This window comes from Theropithecus gelada, chromosome 12, assembly GCF_003255815.1.
Source record: "Theropithecus gelada isolate Dixy chromosome 12, Tgel_1.0, whole genome shotgun sequence".
NCBI lineage: Eukaryota > Metazoa > Chordata > Mammalia > Primates > Cercopithecidae > Theropithecus > Theropithecus gelada.
In genome coordinates this window covers 95,530,689-95,549,928 of record NC_037680.1, presented here as the reverse complement: position 1 = coordinate 95,549,928, position 19,240 = coordinate 95,530,689, and the positions used below count along the sequence as shown (strand labels likewise).

At 56.6% G+C, this 19,240-nt stretch overlaps 1 protein-coding gene across 1 annotated transcript; it reads right to left on the bottom strand.

The window, feature by feature from the left end:
- Window positions 1–3,764: 3,764 nt before the first annotated feature.
- WNT10A (Wnt family member 10A) lies at window positions 3,765–17,704 on the bottom strand. Its single transcript, XM_025404851.1, has 4 exons — window positions 16,915–17,704; window positions 15,599–15,861; window positions 7,292–7,671; window positions 3,765–4,895 (listed from the first exon to the last, which is right to left on the bottom strand). Exons 1-4 carry the CDS (start codon window positions 17,133–17,135, stop codon window positions 4,398–4,400), a joined length of 1,362 nt encoding a protein of 453 aa, XP_025260636.1. The 5' UTR covers window positions 17,136–17,704; the 3' UTR covers window positions 3,765–4,397.
- Window positions 17,705–19,240: the final 1,536 nt, after the last annotated feature.

Below are 19,240 nucleotides of genomic sequence, written 5' to 3'. Positions count from 1 at the left end.
AGGAGCGGGATGCCTCGGGAGAGCTGCGGGGGTGGTGGGGGCAGATTCCAAACTCCCCACCCAAACCCCAGAAGCCCTGGTTAGTCTAGTCCGAGACTCCTCCCTCATTCTGACCCCCCTCCCCTTTCTGCTGCCCCGGTTACCCCCCTTCTTGTATCCCCAGGGCGCTCCCACCCTGGGGAAGAATGTGCCCTCCTTGCGCACCCTTGCCATGGCAACGGCACACCCCCACCCCCGCGCACCGCAGCAGCCGGGCCTGGCCCCGCGGGCGGCGAGAAAAGGGGGGGGGGCGGGCGCCTCCCAGCCCCGAGGACACACCTCGGCTGCCCTGGTTACCACAGTAACCGGGGGCATTCCAAAGTGCGCAGTCGCGAAGTGGCAAAGGGCTTCCTCACGATCCTATAACCCCCAACCCACTAGCAGGGGTTAGCGGCTCCAGGGAGAGACCTCCTCCGCGCCAACCCTAACTTCCAGGACAAGGTCCAGAGAAGAATCATGGGGTGTCCCAGCTTCCATAACCGCAAGCCTAGGGAGCAAAGGCATCTGGGGCCCCTGAAAGCCTGGCACCTGAAAAGGGATACCCCAGTCGCCAGCTTGTCCTCCTCCCCCACCAGAGCCCGAGGGAGGCGCTGGCAGCAGGAAGCTGGGGAAGGGCCCGGAGGAGCGCAGGCCCCACAGCCGAACGGTGATTACAGGGACCTGTCCCTCCCGCCCCCAGCTCCCACTCTCATTAAGTCATTTTTTCCCCTGTTGGAAAGTCCCCGTGCCTTGAGCGCAGGGGCTGGGGCGACCGCAGGCAGCTGCCGGCAACCACATGAGAAGTGGGGGGAGGAGGAGAGAAGGGGGCTGTGACTAGAGCCTGGCCACACTCCAACGTGGAAGGCCCCCTGCCGGGGGCTAGCTAGGGGCACATTAATTTAGGGGAAGTAGAGGGAGCTCCGGGATGACCCTGAACTTGCTTCTCACCCGCCGGGGCTCTCCTACAACTACAAGTCTACCTTTGAGTGCCTCTACCCTGGACCTTGGGTGACTGCAAAGCAGGATGCCTGCGTTCTGATCTCATCCCAGCCTGGCTGCCTCTCCCTGACCCTTAACCCCACCACTACCTTCTAATCTGTCCACCACCCTCATTCTGTTATTTCCCTTCCTCCTCCTCCTTTTTCCTCCTGCAAGGAGGTAACCTAGCGCCCATCAGGTGAAAGGTGTTGGTGGCAGGGGATGTCCTCTCCTTCTCTGAATGATCTCTACCCACCTTCTGTCCTCATTTCCAAATCTCACCCCCAATCCTTCCCAGGCTGTTGGCAAGTTCTTCCTCCCTTCTAAACTGCACCCTCCCACTTTATTCCAGCCCATTTCCCCTATTTCCCGTCAGTTTATTGATCCCTGCCACACCCTTCATCCAGTATGCATAAGCTCAGTGCCATTTGGGCCCCATTTTCCTACCCTCCGTCACCTCCACATTTTCTTAATTTAGGTTCCTTATCAAGTCCCATACACCCCTTTTCAACTGTGGGCGTCAGCTTTCATCCCAGAACTCATCAGCTTCTGGGCTTCACAAGTTAGGTTAACACATATCAGATCACCTTGACTTATGTCATTAAAGCATGTCCCCTCCCTACAACTCCGGGTCCAGCCTCCTGCCCCACCCAACTACCCAGCATGGCTGCTCCTACCTTATTCCAGTCCTGATCCTCTACCTCTCATCTTCAGTCTCCCCTCCCCCAGCTCGGTCCTCCTTAAGCCTCGAAGGCAGAGGAGGGTTAGGCCAGGACTAATGTTGCAGTGGACACTGCTGGGCATGGCAGCACCCCCTCAACCCCAGGCCTCCATTTACCCCACCTCTTCTCTCCTCCTTTCTGGGATGGGAGGGAGGAAGGGGGTGGAAAACCCAGCCCCCACAGCTCTCCTAGGTGATCAAGAGGAAAGGAATGAGGCAGGTGTGTCTGGTTGCTCCTGCCTACCCCTCCTCCTGGGGGACTCTCACCCGCCCGCTTGTAGGGCTGTCTTTTGGGGGATGGGGAAAGAAACCCTGTCCTCCAGAGAAGCAGCAGAGCTGAGCATTTGGAAGGCCCCACTACCACAGGCATGCCTGCGAGCTGCTGGCATTTGAAGGGGAAGGAGATGAGGGCCAAGCTCATGGGGGCAAATCTCCCAGCTGGTGGGCCTACTGGGGTGTATCACTAAGAGGCCCCCCTTTCCTTCTCATTCCTACCCAGGGGTAAGGAGACATGGATCAGGGGTGGAAAATATGGAGAATTTGTGCAGGCTGGTCACTGGGGAAAAGAATAAGTCTTCGTCCTTGCCTGGTTCATCAAGAGGGGTGCTATTCTAGGGTAAATTGAGGCAGCCAGCAGGATCCCCAAGTGTGAGCAGCATGAGGCCTGGATGCAGTAGGTTAAGTGTTCTTTCCCTGAGATCCTGACCTCACTCCCCTCTCCACTGCCCTCCTCCTTGAGGGTCTGTTCCAGAAAAACATCAGATCCAAGAACCAAGGAGAGTGCAACACTGGACCCAAACTGCTCAACAGTGTCCTCATGGGGACATGAGGGTGGGGAGGGATTGCTGACCTGCTAAGGAGCACCCTGATATGGGGATCTGGGAGCACAAGAGACCCAGGAAGAATGTGCCCCCTGTACCTTACTTATATACCCTGCCTGGACTCAGAGAGACCAGAATCCAGACAGTGAGTCTCCGGGCCCTCCTCCGCCACCCTTTTCCCAGCCGCGCCTCCTGGCCCCACCTGCTCCCCGGGGCGCTGGGCTGGGCTGAGCTGGGTCTTGCCCAGGATTACTCCTCTGAGTGCCTCCTGTCTCTGCAGACAGTTGCTGCTGGGCACGGCCACTCGTCCTGGCTTGTGGCAGAGGGCTCAGGCACAAGGTGGGCGGTTAGAGCTCTGGCACCAGAGCCCTTCTGAACATCCCCACTGCTTCCAACCAGTCCAAGCCCCATCTCTGATTTAGAAGATAGTTGTTATTCCTCACTGGCTTACCAGCTGTCACCTCATCCCCCTTCAGCCTGTTCCCCATCAACGATCCACGTGAGACTTGGACCATGACACTCCCCTGCTTAAGAATCTCAAGGTTCCCATTCCTCTTTAATCAAATCCCAACTCCTTACCTCGGCTTAGAAAGACACACGATGTGACTTTTGCCCACCCTCTGAATACTTCTCTTGCTAGTCTGTCCCTTGATTTCTTCACTGCAATCACAATGGCCCCTCTGCTGTTCCTCCAGCAGGCAGAGATCTTTCTCAGCTCACACTGTCTGCCTTCATATGGCCTCTGCCTGGAATGCCCTTACCCGTACTCTTTGCATGGCTTATGGTGCAGGTCCCAGCATGGGTATCACCACTCAGAAAGGCCTTCCCGGCCGGGCGCGGTGGCTCAAGCCTGTAATCCCTGCACTTTGGGAGGCCGAGACGGACGGATCACGAGGTCAGGAGATCGAGACCATCCTGGCTAACATGGTGAAACCCCGTCTCCACTAAAAAAATACAAAAAACTAGCCGGGCGCGGTGGCGGGCGCCTGTAGTTCCGGCTACTCGGGAGGCTGAGGCAGGAGAATGGCGTAAACCCGGGAGGTGGAGCTTGCAGTGAGCTGAGATCCGGCCACTGCACTCCAGCCTGGGCGACAGAGCGAGACTCCGTCTCAAAAAAAAAAAAGAAAGGCCTTCCCTGAGGCACCAGCGGCTTTGTCTGAGGAGCCCCACTCCCCACAAATCCCCCTACACCCAGCAGCCTGCACACAGCATTGTCTGAAATGACCTTGTTTGTATATTTACTTGTTTATTGCCCATGCCTCCCCCCAGCAAGAATGTAACCTCCAAGAGGACAAGTGCTGTGTCTCACTTACATCTGTGGCCCCAGTGCCTCACATTGCCACCCCCACGCCCCCCAGAGTGCCGCAAAGAGAGTGCAAAATAAATATTTGTTAAATGAATGATGAGGGGAATGGTGGGGGAGGGTGTCTGGGCCGTTTATGGAATTACTTCAGCTCAGTTATGTCTATTTCTTTTTTTTAATCCTCCTCTCTCTGCCTATCAGCTTCTATTCATTCCCTACCTCCCATCTCCAGGGAAGGGGTGAAAGGATGGAGACAGACTGAGGGGTTGCCTGGCTGATGCTTGTTTTAGTGTATGGGGCAAACCCCAGCCCAACTGAACTGTCTGGGCTTGGGGGAGGCAGGAAGAACCCAGTAAGTCCTAGAGCCCACAGAAGTGAGTGGTGGGGTTCAGACAGGCCTGGACTGTCCAGCGATAACAGACCTCAGAGCTGAGAGGTTCCTGTAAGATCATGTGGTCCAATCTCCTCTCCCAAGAGCCAAAGCGATGCTGCCTTGCCTCAGAGGGCCAGGCTCCAGGAGGGGACCTCGTTCAGGGCCCAGGGGACCCCGGGCCGCTCACTTGCAGACGCTGACCCACTCGGTGATGCGGCACTCTTCGCAGACCACGAAGCAGCACCAGTGGAAGCGGCAGTGGCAGCGCTCGCTGCGCGTCTGGCGCAGGATGTTGTGGCCGCGGCCACAGCACATGCTGCCGCAGCCATCCGAGCCCGCGCTGCTCTTGTTGCACAGGCGGCCCACGGTGCCCGCCGAGTCCAAGCGCGGCTCGCGCTCGCAGAAGTCGGGTGACTTTTCGAAGTAGACCAGGTCGGCGGGGCTGGCCCGGCGGCGTGGCCCGGGAGCGCCGGGAGCCGGCGAGGGTGCCCCCGCTGGGCCCGGCTCCAGCTGGCCGCCGTTGCGGTTGTGCGGCCGGATGAGCGTGGCGCGGTGGAAGCGGCTGCGCAGCAGCGCCCCCACGGTGCGGAACTCGGGCGTCACCTGCCAGCACGTCTTAAGCTGGCAGCTGCCTGACGTGCCGTGGCACTTGCACTTCCGCCGCATGTTCTCCATCACTGCCTGCGGAGGGAGGCACTGTGAGGGGTGACATTGGCGCCCAGCGCCACTGCCCTCCTCCCAGCGCTGAGTCTGGCCTGCTTCTGAAACCCACTCCCATTATACAGAGGCAAACGCTGAGGCCCCGAGCGAGGGTCCCACAACCAGTCAGAAAAACTTCAGTACCTGCTCCTTTGCCTCTGCCTTTCCTACCCACCTCCCACCAGGCCAGGCCCCGGGGGAATTCCCACCTTCCGGCTCCCCTCCTCTCCTGCCCGCCTTTCCAGCAGCTGCAGGGGGCCCTTGGGGCTGGAGGCTCTTGCTTCCTGAAGGGGGATCCCAAATCGGCAGGGAAATTCCCTCTCCTGCCACCCCTGGGGTAGGGGCCAGGAGCAGGAGGGTGCTGGCCCCGTTGTATCTCGCTCCAGGTTGTGTGTGTGTGTGTGTGTGTGTGTGTGTGTGTGTGTGTGTGTGTGTTGGGGTAGAGGGGTGGGGGGCGGTGTTCAGTGAGTTTGAGAAAGCCTTGGTCCCCCTCTCAGTGCTTCCCCTTCCCGCCCCCCCCTACATCTCTTTGTAGAGAGCCAAAGGAGGGGGACAAGTGCTGGGGAGACTGCCCCCTGATTATGCTGCCTGGGACTCATTCTGCACTATGCTGAGACCCATGGTTCCTCCTAGGAAAAGCCAGCGCCACCAGGGGCCAAAGCTCTACCTGAATATAGAAAGGAACCAGAGAGAGCCAGGCTCTACAGCCCAGTGAAAGTGGAGAAGCCCTCAGACCTCCAAGGGAGGTGGTTATGGGAATGAAACCTAGCCACCCCCAACCCAGCTCACAACCTGCTCTAGAGTCTCCTCACTAAGAACCCTTTGACATTTTCACCAGAAACCCCATAAGAAGTTGGCCACATCCCCTCCTTTCCCTCAGTCTACTCCAAAAACACACCCTGAGACAGGGACAGCAATGATCCAAGGCTCTTAAGCTTGGGCAGTAGGGCCATAAGAGAGGGTGCCTTCCCCTTGAGGTCTGAAAGGGCTTCTCAGCCTGCATGTGCAGCCTGTGCTGTCAGCACCACGTGGGAACCAGCCCAATGCCTCCCCAGGCCAACAGCTCCAGAACATCTGCTTCCCACGGGCAGCAGCCATTAATTAACCAGTTTAACGAGGAGGAGGCACCGTTGGTATGGGCTGGGATGGCGGTGAAGCTTGGGAAAAGAGCTGTACAAGGCAGGCTGGGTGGGAGCTGGACATGACCCAAGGGTAAGTGTGCCTCAGTTTACCCCGCCTCTAAGTGAGGATGGGAATTGCTGAATCAGCTTGGAGTCTTTGTGCAGGAAGATGACCCATCGTGGGCTAAGAGGCCAAGAGAAAGGAGAGTGAGATGGAGAAGGTGCCAGCCAGAGTGAGAGGAAGCCAGGAAAAAGGCCTCAACAGGCTGGGCAGAGTCAAGAGAAGGGATGATGGAGGTGGAATGTTCAGGAAAGGACAGTGCTGAGCTACCGTGAAAGCCAACAGGGCATCAGAGTGCAGATTCAACGCTGTAGAACAAAAGAGCACAGGCTCAGAGGTCAACTTCCTGGGGATGAATCCTGCCTGGACCACCTTCTCACCAGTTGCATCATTTTGGGTAAGCTTCTTGGTCAATCCGTGCCTCAGTTTCCATATCTCAACATAAGGTTAATAACAGTGCCCACCTCATAGGTAGTTGTAAGGATTAAATAGGTTAATATGTAGGAAAGTGCTCAAGACAGTGCCTAACACATAGTAAGCAATCAATAAATGCAACCTATTACCCCTTTCCTTTCTTCTACTTTTTTATGTATGTGTGTATGTATTTATTTTTAATGAATGACCTTTGAGGTAGTAGGAGCATTTGAGGACAGAGGATAAAGGAGGAAGGCACCGTAACACAGTTCCCCAGTGACCCCTAGGAACTTCACTTACACCCCTTACTTTGCAGGAATCCCTCATTCTAGACTGCACAGAAAGGCTGGGAGAGATCACCGGATCATGGAACATTAGCATTGTGGGGAACTTTAGGGATGATCTAGTTCAACCTTCTCACTCCACAGGGAAGGAGTCAGATGGCAGTGCCAGGCCTAGACTCCTGCAGTCCTGACTGCACCCCTGTCCTTTCTCCTGGGTGATCTCCCGAGGAAGTAGGAGGAGCAGGTTGCTCAGCAGGTGGTATGCTGATCCAGGGCAACAGGGCTTGTTTCAGCCTTGTATCCCCAGGCCTAGTCCAGTGCCTGGTGCACAGGGCATACTCAGTGCATGTCTGTTGAATGAGTTAGACAGGGTCAATGAGAAGATTGCCAAGGTGTGACGTGCGGGAGCAATGTGGTCCTCAGAGGAGAGATAGGCCTGGGCAAGGGGTAGGCCCTAGGCAAAGGGATTTGAAGCAGACCTGGGTGTGGGGCTCTCACCTGCCTCCCAACTCGGTTGTTGTGAAGCCTCATTCTTGCGTGGATGTCTCTGTGAGGCTCCCGGGAGTCCAGAAAGTCCTTAGAGAAGCGCTCCCCGAAGCCCATGTCGGGGCTGCAGCCGCCCCACTCCCAGGAGTCCTGCAGGCCTGGGCTGGCTGTAGGCAGGGCTGGGTGTTCCGGGACCCCATGGCTCAGGCCCTTACCACGCTGCAGTGCGTCCAGTTGTAGGCGGTGCAGCTTCCTACGGAAGGCCTCCTCATCCCCTCGCCGGGACGCGTCGCAGCCACAGGCCTTTAGTTTGCCCAGGGCACACGCATTGGACACGGCGTGTACAACACCAGCTGCCGCGATGGCGTAGGCAAAAGCGCTCTCTCGGAAACCTGTGGTTAAAGACCCAGAATACATGGACTCTGGAGGGGCCTCGACACCCCATTCTCCAGCCCACCCTTCTCATCATCCCAAGGAGAAACTGAAGCCCAGTATGTAGGAGACAGTGTGTGTTGTTAGATGGGGCTCAGTATGCAAGGACAGTATGCAAGCCCAGCATGCAAGGACACGGAGTCAAAGAAGGGCAGCAATCACGCCAGAAGCCAGTTCTTCTGCACACAGAACCTGGTGGGGTGGGAGGGAAGCTTCCCAATAGCCCTCTGCTTTTTGTACGCCCTTCTCCTGTTCTTTAACATCACCTTTAGTAAACTCAGAATTTGTGTGTCTACATCTCTACTGTAGGGCAGAAAGTATCTGCTAAACACATTCTTTTTACAATCAGGGACTTAATCTATTACCTTTCACGGTGGTATCTGCAATTTTAAAATAAGCCCACAGAATGAGGGCAATGTTTAACCTAAAGAATTCATTGCCAGTGATGTTGCTGGTGGGAATGTAAACTAGTACAACCACTATGGAAAACAGTGTGGAGATTCCTCAAAGAACTAAAAGTAGAACTACCATTTGATCCAGCAATCCCACTACTGGGTATCTACCCAGAGGAAAAGAAGTCATTATATGAAAAAGATACTTGCGGCCGGGCGCGGTGGCTCAAGCCTGTAATCCCAGCACTTTGGGAGGCTGAGACGGGCGGATCACGAGGTCAGGAGATCGAGACCATCCTGGCTAACACGGTGAAACCCTGTCTCTACTAAGAAATACAGAAAACTAGCCGGGCACGGTGGCGGGCACCTGTAGTCCCAGCCACTCGGGAGGCTGAGGCAGGAGAATGGCGTAAACCCGGGAGGCGGAGCTTGCAGTGAGCTGAGATCCGGCCACTGCACTCCAACCCGGGCGACAGAGAGAGACTCCGCCTCAAAAAAAAAAAAAAAAAAAAAAAGGAAAAGAAAAAGATACTTGCACATGCATGTTTATAGCAGCACAATTTGTAATTGCAAAAACATGGTACCAGCCCCAATGCCCATCAACCAACAAGTAGATAAAGAAATTGCGGTATACATATGTCACAGAATACTCCTCAGCCATAAAAAGGAACAAAACAATGGCATTCACAGCAACCTGGATGGAATTTGAGACTATTATTCTAAGTGAAGTAACTCAGGAATGGAAAACCAAATATCGTATGTTCTCACTTATAAGTGGAAACTAAGCTATGAGGATGCAAAGGCATAAGAATGACACAATGGACTTCAGGGACTCGGGGAAAGGGTGGGTGTGAGGTGAGAGATCAAAGACTACACATTAGGTACAGTGTACACTGCTCGGGTGATGGGTGCACCAAAATCTCAGAAATCACCACTAAATAACTTATTCATGTAACCAAACACAACCTGTTCCCCAAAAACCTATTTAAATAAATAAATAAATAAAATGATATTTCATAAAATAAGATGTACACAATTTTGGGGGAAATAAGAATAAATTGTCGATGATGAAATTCCAGGCCTGAGGAGATGTCAATGGGCAGCAGGGTAAGTCAGAAGAGACGGTCAGCTCCTAATGCTCCCTGCCCCAAGATAGCCTGATGGGTGCATGCCCATCTTAGGCACAGCATAGGACCTTCCCTAATGACCAGACTCCAGAGGCAAAGAAATGGGTCACCAGGGCTTCCCCTTCCTTGTCCACAGGACATCCCTGAAAGCCACTCAGAAATGGGCGCTACCCAGCCACCTTGCCTGTGATCCATCCAGGTCAGCTGAAGAGGCTGTTGGAGGGATGCTAGAGGGAAGCCCAGGGTCCTGCATGGGGTCTGGCATGTAGCAGTGTTGAACATGGAGAAGGAAGGGCAAGCTGAGGCAGATACCTTCCACCAGATGTTCAGGAGGCACAGACTCTCCCTGACCAAGCCACTCTTGGGGGCTGCAGTTGGGCCGGCCTGCCCACTGGCTTGTCCACAATGCCTTCCTTCTTGGTGCTCCAGCCTGAGCCTTTCTCTGGGAACACCTGGACCTGTGGCAGGGGGAGGCCTACTTGCAAAGGAGGGTCGCATTATCAGACATGCAGGCTATCTTTTGCTTATTCTGCATCTGAGAATGGACCAGCTAGGAACAAGTTCTGGTACAAGTCTCCGACCAGCCTCCGCACACCAGAGAGAGGGCAGGCAGCAAGAGAAGCCAGAGGCCTAGGCCAATCCACCTTAATCCTCACCTGCTGCATCACAGAGCCCTGTCCTCCCCTTCCTGCCAAAAACACAAACAAACAAAAAAAACAACAAAAACAAACAGAAAAACAAAACAAAAAACAGAAAGAAATACAACAAGCTGTTTAGTAGTTAAGAACTGATTCCTGAAACCAGTTTGCTTCAAATCTTGGCTCTTCCACTTACTAGCTGCTAATAGCTATGTGACCTTGGCCAAGTGACTTAACCTCCTTGTGCCTCAGTTTCCTTATCTGTAAAATAGGGCTATTATCTGCCTCATTGTTGTTCCGAGAATTAAATGAATTGGTAAATTTAAAGTGCTTAGAATAGTGCCTTACTAATTGAGGAAGTATTACTCCAACATTAGCTATTACTGAGAAGTTCTTTCTCCTATCTGACCTCACTCAATCCTGCTGCATTTTTTGGGTCATTGTTTTTTGTTTCACCCTGATCAGGGACAAAGCCCAGCAGCTCATGACCCATTTTAGAACAGGTCACTTGGACCACCAGATGCCTGTGAAGCAGACTGTCTCTCTCTCTTTCCAGCTTATGGTATCTCAGTACATTTTTCCATAAGGAATTCAGCTATGAGCAGAGAAGAGGGGTTGGGGATGGGGCTGGAACCTTCTATAGGGATACTGGGAATTAGCAGGAGATGCAGAGGAGTAGAAACTGCCCTGGGAAAGTGGAACCTAAGGAGAAGGAGGAGGGAACCAAGCTCCTGGGAAGCACACCCTGCATTTATCCCTTGCCTTTTATCTGTGGAACTCCGAGCACTTCTCTTATTGCTGGGGAGTCATCAGCCTGCTCCTAGGACACATGGCAATACTCAGACCTCCAGAGGCAGCCCAGGCCTCAGAAATCACCTCCACACAGACACTGCCACCACTACCAAACACACACACATTATGCAAAAGGAGAAAACACAGGTCACAGGGGCTATGGAGCTGCATCCAGACCCAGCTCTCCCAGCTCCCTGGCATCTTTCTATTGTAGGACATGTGACTCCATGGGAGTCCTGCTGCTGAGAAAGAAACCCAGGTAGCTCAGTTTCTAGTTCCTATCACCTTGTGTGTGCATGGCACCAGGAAAGAGGATGAGGTTGGTCCAGGGAGGTGTGCAGGGCCGACCACCATCTTCTAGGCCCTGTCACATTTAAGGGTAAGCCTGGGGAAATCTGGAGAAATGTGCCCCACCGCTGCAGAGAACACCCCTACTCTGTGCAGCTAAAGACACCTTCCCTACACCACCCTTTGGCCTCTGACAGCTGTCATAGCCACGTGCAGAGGTGACAAGGCAGGGCCTGTGTGGCCACCCACTGCTGCAAGTATCCAGGCCTCATAGAAGTCCAGCCCACTGGGTCTGCCCCCAGCTCCTGTTCAGGGCCCCAGTTTCGGTTCTGGCCCCAACTGTCTGGGGCAGACACAGGCACTGTGCCATCTGGCCAGCTGGAGGGGGAGCGGGTGGGGCCATGGCCAGCTGGGCTGCCCGGAGCAGGGAGAGGGGGGCTCGTTAAGACACACAATTAGCCGCCCTGCCTTTGATCTGGGACAGGGACTGCCAGCATCTAAGTGGAGTCAGCTGCTGCTACAGGCCACAGCAGCCAACGGCTGGGAAGGGGCTGGGGGAGGAGGTTTGGAGGGTAGGGGAGGGTGGAGGAGAGAGGATTCAGGAGCCAATGGAAACTAGAAGGGGTTAGAGAAGCTTGAGCCCTACCCATTCAAGTCAAAGAGGGAGGGAAGGGGAGAGGTCTGGTCTCCATTCTCTCCATGCAAATAATCTGCGCATTGCTCATGTGCCTGGGCAGAGAGAGAGAGACTAGTGTGCATGTGGGAACACTTAGGCGTGACACTGAATGGAGCCACACATATGTAAAAACAGGAGTAGGTGTTTGGTGTGTGTGTGTGTGTGCGCGCGCGCACGCACATATGCATGTCAGTTTCATTTCTTGGCATGCTCTTCCATTGCACCAGCTCACCTCTCTGGGTACACAGTGGGACTTCATGTTGGCCTTGCAACTTGGGAGATAGTATAAAAGGGGATTGGGTGCAAACTTTAAAGTCAGCTGGCCTGCATTTGACTCCTAGCTCTATGGCTCACTTTCAAGCTGTGTGACTAACGGCAAGTTACCCAGCTTCTCTTAGCTTCATTTGTAAAATGATACTAATGATAGGACCTACAATATGGGGACTGTTTGGGGGTCCTAAAGCACGGATAAAATGGGGTAAAGCGGTGCCCACACAGCAGGTGCTTAGTATATGTTGGCTAATTAATTGGGTATCATTAGAATAATAGAACCTTAAGTGATCCTGGGATATGAGTGCCCATGCCTTGGTTTCCCCATCTGAGCACCACCCCAATCCCTGGAGGCCTAGGCATAAAACCAAGAGGATAAATGTAAAAAGGAGGTGGGAGAAAAATGAGCCAGGGCCATGGAGAGCAGAGCCTGGAAACCCACGCTGCTGGCTTCCCCTGGGCTGGGAGCATGGCTTCAGGGCCTCATGCCCTCTCTTTCCATCCGTTCCAAATGGGTCTGGGCCTTAGGGAAGACAGTACCTAAACTGTGTGGGAGCTCCCAGGGCCTGCTGTGTGAATCTACTACATTTCCCTCCATCAAACCTCTCCCTGACCTCTCCTCCCCTCTCACTCCAGTGCTGAGCCCAGCTCCCAGCTGCCCCCTCCTCAAATTTCCTCCAGTCCTCGTGTCCACAGTGAGGGAAGGGATTCTCTGTTCCTCACAATGATCCACTCCCCTCTATGTTCTGCCCAGTACCCAGCCCAGGAACCAACCATCTAGATTCTTAGCACGAAAAGCTGGGGCTACCAGTGCCATTGGCACTAAGGTCATTGCTGCTCCTGAACTAGGTGAAGCAGCCAGCATGGACTTGGGGCCCTCCCACAGCTTTTTCTGACCCTCTCTCTTCCTACCGGAGGCCCCTGTCCCTGTCCCCCGTGGCCTAGGGTCCAGCACCCCTTCATCCCCCTCTGCTTGGCTGGGCAAAGCCCTATTGCATGCCTCGCCTTCCCAGGTTTGTCCACTTCACATGCTCAAGCCCTCTTCCCCCTCCCTCTATCAAAACTCCATCCCTCCAGCCCAGCTCATCTCAGGGAAGATGTCAGGACAATTCAATGATGGTAACAGCATTAAAGAAGGCCCAAGGGACCCAGGACCCCAACCCAAGCAGTGTCTGAAGTTTAAACATGGCAGAATCCACATTTAAGAGGATCCTAACCCATTGATAACATGGGTCAGAAAAGGCATCAGCACCCAGACATTCCACTTGGAGGAAACGGAGGCCACCTGACCCACACAATGGGCAATGTGTAACTTGGAAAGAAAGGAGATTCCTGGTGGAAGGAAGTAGACCAGGGGCTGGTTGACACCGTGGGTGGCTTCATGGGATTCCAATTTAGCTAGTCCTCCAGAAGATGGGCCAAGATGGACTGAGAAATGGCTGCCCCCAGGAGGATGAATCTGCAGGTGGAGTCAGGGGTGCAGTGGTGGCCAGTGGAGGAGAGGATTGGCAGATTTATTTCCAGAAGCCCAGAGTCCCTTCTGAGAAGCAAGAGGTAGAAATGAGGTGTGAGGTGTAGCAATGAGGGGCGTTGATGGGGAGCTGGGGAGTGGGAACCACAGAGGTAGGCCAGTGTCCTGAGGCCCAGGGAAAGTGCCCAGCCCCGCTACTGCGGCTGGAGCCGGGCAGCCACTGTCCCACTCCCTCCCCATGCTGAGCACCTCCCTGCCCTGGCTAGCCCCGGCAAGTCGTCCCTCTCCAGCCCTAACCTCCTCCCTCCACCCGTCCCCCCAGCTCACCTCGCGCTTATTAAACTGCAGGTGAACCCGGGAGCGCCTGGCACCCAGCCAGCCCTGCGCTGTTCTGCCGCTCTGAACTCTCCCCCAGGCTTCAAAGACCCCAAGGTCCTCCAGCAGGCCGCGCGGGCCTGACCCAGCGAGGCTCTCAGGGCACCTGGGTTCACTGGGTCTAGAGGGAACAGGAGGACAGAGGGGATACCAAGGCCGAGGAGAGGGATGCAGAGCTTGCCTTGCCTCACCCGAAGCTGCAGAAGTTAGAACCTCCGCGCCTACCCCGGTCCCCAGCGGGCAGAAACCAAAGCCAGGGCTACGGAGTCCTCATGGGGTACCCGAGGGCCCCGGAGGGAAACGCGGCTGCGGAGAGCGCGGGCGACCTAGAAACCAGAGGGTAGGAACGGGCGCGCGGCGGCGGTGAGCGCCGGCCCGGCCCAGCCGGGGCATGAATGGTGCCGAGGCCAGTCACTTCGTGTCGGCGCGCGGGCGGCGGGACAGGAGGAGAGTGCGGCCCGAGCTGGGCAGGACCCGGGGGTCCCCGGCAGCCGCTCCTGGACGGCTGGAGGGGCGGGAGGGGGCGGGAGCGCGGGGCAGGGCGGGGGGCGCCCTCTGAGAGCGGCGCGGCTGGGGCCGGGAGCCGTCTGCCGCGGCCCGCGGGGATTAGTTCGCGGCTGCATGCCGCCACACGCGTCGGGCTGGGCTCGGCCGGGTAGAAACAGCGCCCGGGGCGCGCGGGGGAGGGAGGAGGGAGCGCGCGGGGGCGGGGCGGGCGGCCTGAGGCTCGGCTGTTGGAGGCTGGGGTGGCCCCTGACTTGGGGGCCCAGGGGATGCAAGCAGGGACCCTGATGAAAAGGGAAGGGCCTTGGCTTTCTGAGTTTTCCGAATTTGAGGTACAGCCTGACTCCCCAAGAAGCCTCAAGACCCAAGGCTACAAGGTGTATGCGTACCTCTCCTACTCCACCTCCACTGAAAATTGGACAAGACCTAAGAAGCTAGGGCTAAGGGGTGCCCACAATGTCCCACACAAGCCACTGAGAGGGGAGATAGATACCCAGCTAGGCCCATCCCAGAGGCAGGGCCCCCATCCTTCCCAAAAGATCTGAGTAAAGGCCTGAGATACCAGGCCAGGAGGTGGGTGTGAGGCAGAAGTGAGTGACAAAACCTCCTGCCATCCCCAGCCCAAGCCACTCTGGTATTGTCAGGGTGGGTCACCCAGAAGTCGGGGAGGGAGGACAGGGAATGCGCTGCGGCTCCTCTGAGCTGTGAGGGGAAGAGGAGTTGACAGGCCTACCAGGCCTGCTGGCAGGAGCCACTACACACAGGCACACACACACCCAGCACCTCTGATTCAGAGAGGGTTTTCCAGAGGCAGCGGGGATGACACACAGGCTGGTGGTGTCCCCCGCCGGGAAGAGCTTCTGCAGTAGGGCAGACTTTTTACCTGTCCAGGCTGCCTCCACCTGCACCATTGGAAAAATTCCTCAACCCCTCCTCATGCTGATTCTGGGTTCTTCCTCATGGGCTCCCCATCCTAAATGTGGTTTTCTAAGTAGAGGGTAAGTAGAGGCAAGCGACAAGTACAGATATTTCCTGGGTTTGAGATATGCAGTGTCAGTGATAGGGCAGGATGACCCAGGAGTCTAGTTCTCAGGCATGGAACCTGCCACTCTCAGCCTAAACAGCCGAGTCTGGAGACAAATTTGCCCCATTTCTCTGTCCCCATGGCCTGAGACCAGAAAGAGGAAGGAAAGCAGCACGGCCAGCAGATGGGCATGTGGGGATGGGAGGATGCCAACTTGAGGCAGTGGGTTAGAAACGGCTGGGAATAGATTCTGAGGTGGAGATGCTAGATGGGGCAGGCAGGGGCAGGGGTGAGGGGTGAGGGGCAGGGGCAGGGGTGAGGGGCAGCTACCTCTGCTGAAGATGGGACTTTCATAGGGGATCTTGTTGCGAGTCTCCAGGCTTGAGCAGTTCCAGCGCTGGTCCCTGAATTGGTGTTGGCATTCGTGGATAGCGATCTGGATGCCCTGTATGGCTGAGGCAGCCACATCAGGGTGACGCACACACACCTCCATCTGCCGCCGGCTCAGGCCTGGCAATGTTAGGCACACTGTGTTGGCATTGAGCACAGGCTCCGGGGGGAGGCGGAGGTCCAGAATGTCATTGGGTGCTGACCTGCAGACATGTGGGGTGGAGTGAGTACGTGTTTTCGGGGGACCAGGAGAACCCCATCTAACAACACACACTCTGTCCCAAAGGCCATAATCACTCCCTCTTCCAACCTCTGCTTCTGAAGGTTGGGCCCATCAGTACACTCCTCCACATTCCTGTTTCCTTGACCTCCTCACAATCATCCTGCTCAATGAGACTCACTCAGCTAGCTGCACACCCACACAGGTAAACGTGCAAATGCACACACATCCACCATGCTGTGGCCACAGTATTTCCTATGCACATTCCCAGGCATAGATGCCCATACACACAGGGTTCCCCAGGAGCCCACTCCCACAGATATGTTTCAGTCACATTCACACAGACACACCTCTGCACACATTGTGGTAGACACACAAACCCAACCCCAGCACACTTACACACATGAACACTTCATCATAGTTACAAACACACACACAAAGACACTCCCATTTACACATGTGTTCATCTTAACATACATTGACCCATGAGCTTTCACATGCACACATGGGCACATACAGAAACTGCTGTTTACCAACACAGTTTGCTGGGATCCTGGGCTCGATTGAAAACACACACACACACACACACACACACACACACACAGCTCTTGCAGCTGCAGTCTCTCACTGATCCCACCTGGGCTACCCTCTTCCAGCCTTCCAACCCCTGCCGCTACCTGGTGCTGAGCTGCAGGAAGGAGTGAGGCAGCTTGGGCTTACTCCTGGGGTGGGGGTGCATTCCCCCAACAGGGCAGGAACTCCAGACTGGCACTTGCTCCCCCACACACACACCTCCGCTCCTAGTTGCCATCATACTCCTGGGCACTGCCTTGTCTCCCTGGACTGCCCATATCCTGTCACCAGTCCAACCCCCTCCTATGAGGGAGCTCACTGCCTTTGGTTGGGCACTAGCACTTTCCTATGACCCTGTCCCTCCCTTCTTCCAGGGTCCTCTACCCCAGCAAGAGCATCAGAGGCCCCTGCGGGCCCGGGGTCTCAACTCTCTAGGAGGGCGGAGCATGAGGTGAGGGCTCACCTGGGCATGGCAGCAGCCAGCAGCAGTAGGAAGAACAGGAGCACCCAGAGCGCTGGCCGCGGCTGGGGCTGGGGTCGGAGCCGAAGCCAGGGGCGAGGGTGGGCGCTGCCCATGGCGCGCAGGCCCTGACGGGCTGGGAATGGGGGGCTCACAGCCCGGTGGGACTGGAGAGCCAGGGGCGCCGGCGCATGATCGGCGGGGGGTCGGGGCGGCTGCGACATACAACTCCGACTCGGGTCAGGGCTCCCGGAGCAGACGGCGCCCGCCTTCCCGCTCCATGGGGCAGCACCCCCGGGCACCGCCCTCGGGGGGGGCGGGGGGTGAAGAGCGGGCGAACCGGGCACCTCCTGGCACAGGGGTCCGGGGAATTTCCCGAGGCCCCCCCGCGACAACTCCCGGTGCCTCTCAAGGGTAAGGGGGGCCTGGAGGTGCAGCGGGCTGGGGACGGGAGGCTGGGGTGCCGGGGAGCCCTCCAGCGCAGCGCCGGGAGCCTGCGCTTCCGAGGGCGTGCGAGGCGGGCTGGCAGGGGCGGCGCGGTCTGTGTCGGGCCCCACTGCCTGGAGAGTAAGTGACTGTCCCGGCTCGGGGAGCTCTGCCGCCTTCCCTTTCCTCCCCCCACCCCACCATTTAGTGTCTCAGGGCTCTACCCCACGTGACGTCACGCGGCGGGGCGTGGAGGCGTGTACGAGTCCCGAGGCCACTGCGTCCGCTGGGGACTGGGGGTGGGAGCGTCCCTGCTGAGGGCAGGAAAGGGAAAGGTGTTGGGGTCTGTGCGCGCGTGCACAGGAAGAAGCCTGTGCGTGGAGCGCGCTGGGTTGTGTGGGGGATATGTGTTACCGCGAGGTGTGTGTGCCTGGCTGAGACGCAGCTGCTGGGGAGCGCCCCCACCCCACCCCAACACACACACCTGCAGGGGCTGGTGGGGATGGGCCGGCCTCTCTGTTTCGCCTCCCCGACCAGAGGAGGGACTTCCCCCAGGCCTGCCTGGTGTTAGGCAGGTGTGGGCTCCTGCAGAGGAGTTTGGCAGCCTCTGGCTTCTACTCTCCTTTGCTGTGTGACCTTAAACAGGTGCCTCCTGCTCCTGCTCACGGAGACCCCCTCTGCCCCTTTGTGAAATGCAGCTCATAGGAACCACCTCTTCTCCTCAGTGAGCCCGGGGAGGCAGCAGTGTCAGGCCCCCAGTAAATGCTTGCGTAGGAGCGCCCTGGGTGGCACGCCCTGGGAAGAGGCGTTGGAGAGCCTTTTAACCCTAGAAGTGGCCCTTGAGATAGTTTACTTAGCTCCCCTTTATTTCACAAGAAAATATCGAGGCTCAAAGAGATCACACAGCAAATTAGCGGAAGAACTAGCACCGAACGCAGCTCTCCTGACTCCCAGCGCAGCAGCTGCCGCCCCAACACTGAGTGTTGCCTGCCTGCGCCCGCAGATACTCTGTCTTGTCCTGGCCCTCCCTGGCCCCACCTGCACATGGTCCTCTAGGAGCTCCCTAATACCAGCCTCCTGGCTCAGGTCTACTTCTCGCTGAGATCTCTTCCTGTCCCTCCACCCCAACTGAACACTGGGCCCCTCCTCGATATAGGGCAAGTGTGCTGGGCCCAAGCAAGGGCCTGAGAGCCAGAAGGTAGGGGAAAGGCAGCTCTGCCTTCTGTTTCTGCTGCTAGCCTGGGCCCTAATAGTGGATCCTGCTCCTGCCCTGTGCCCTCGGCATCCTCCTCTGTAAAATGGGCACAAGCCTCCCACACTTTACACACACGCCCCTCTCTCTGAAGAGAGCCCCTGCTGGCTTAGGGACAAAACTATGGGAGCCTCTGGGCTCAGAGACAAAAAAGTGCCCATTCCTGGAATTGCCCATCCCTGGGGAATTGAAGGGGGGGTGGGGCCCTCCTTGTCCCCAGACTGTCAGGTGGTGGGGGCAGCCTGAGCAACAGCAGGCTGACGGCATACTCCCCCCTCCTTTCCCCCTCATCTCTGCTGGCAGCCACCGCAGCTGTCAGGAATTAAGGGCTTGAGGCTGCTGGGGGTGGGGGTGGGGCAGTGCGGGGTGGGGAGCAGTCTGGCTGGACTGCAGGAAAACAGCCAGGGGCAGCAAGCAGACTGCGTCAGCCAGAGCCTTATTTGACCCCAACTGCCCCCTGCCCTCCCCACTCTCCCCACCATGCTGCAGAAATGGGGACAGCTTGGGACTAGCATTTGGGAAGGGTAAGCGGTAAGGGTAGGGGTGGGACCAGACTCAACACAGGAGGCAGGCACCAGCCCAGGATGGGAGAAGACACCAGCAAGCTAGAGAGTCATGTTCTCACTGGCTGTTGGGGATACTGAGGCCCAG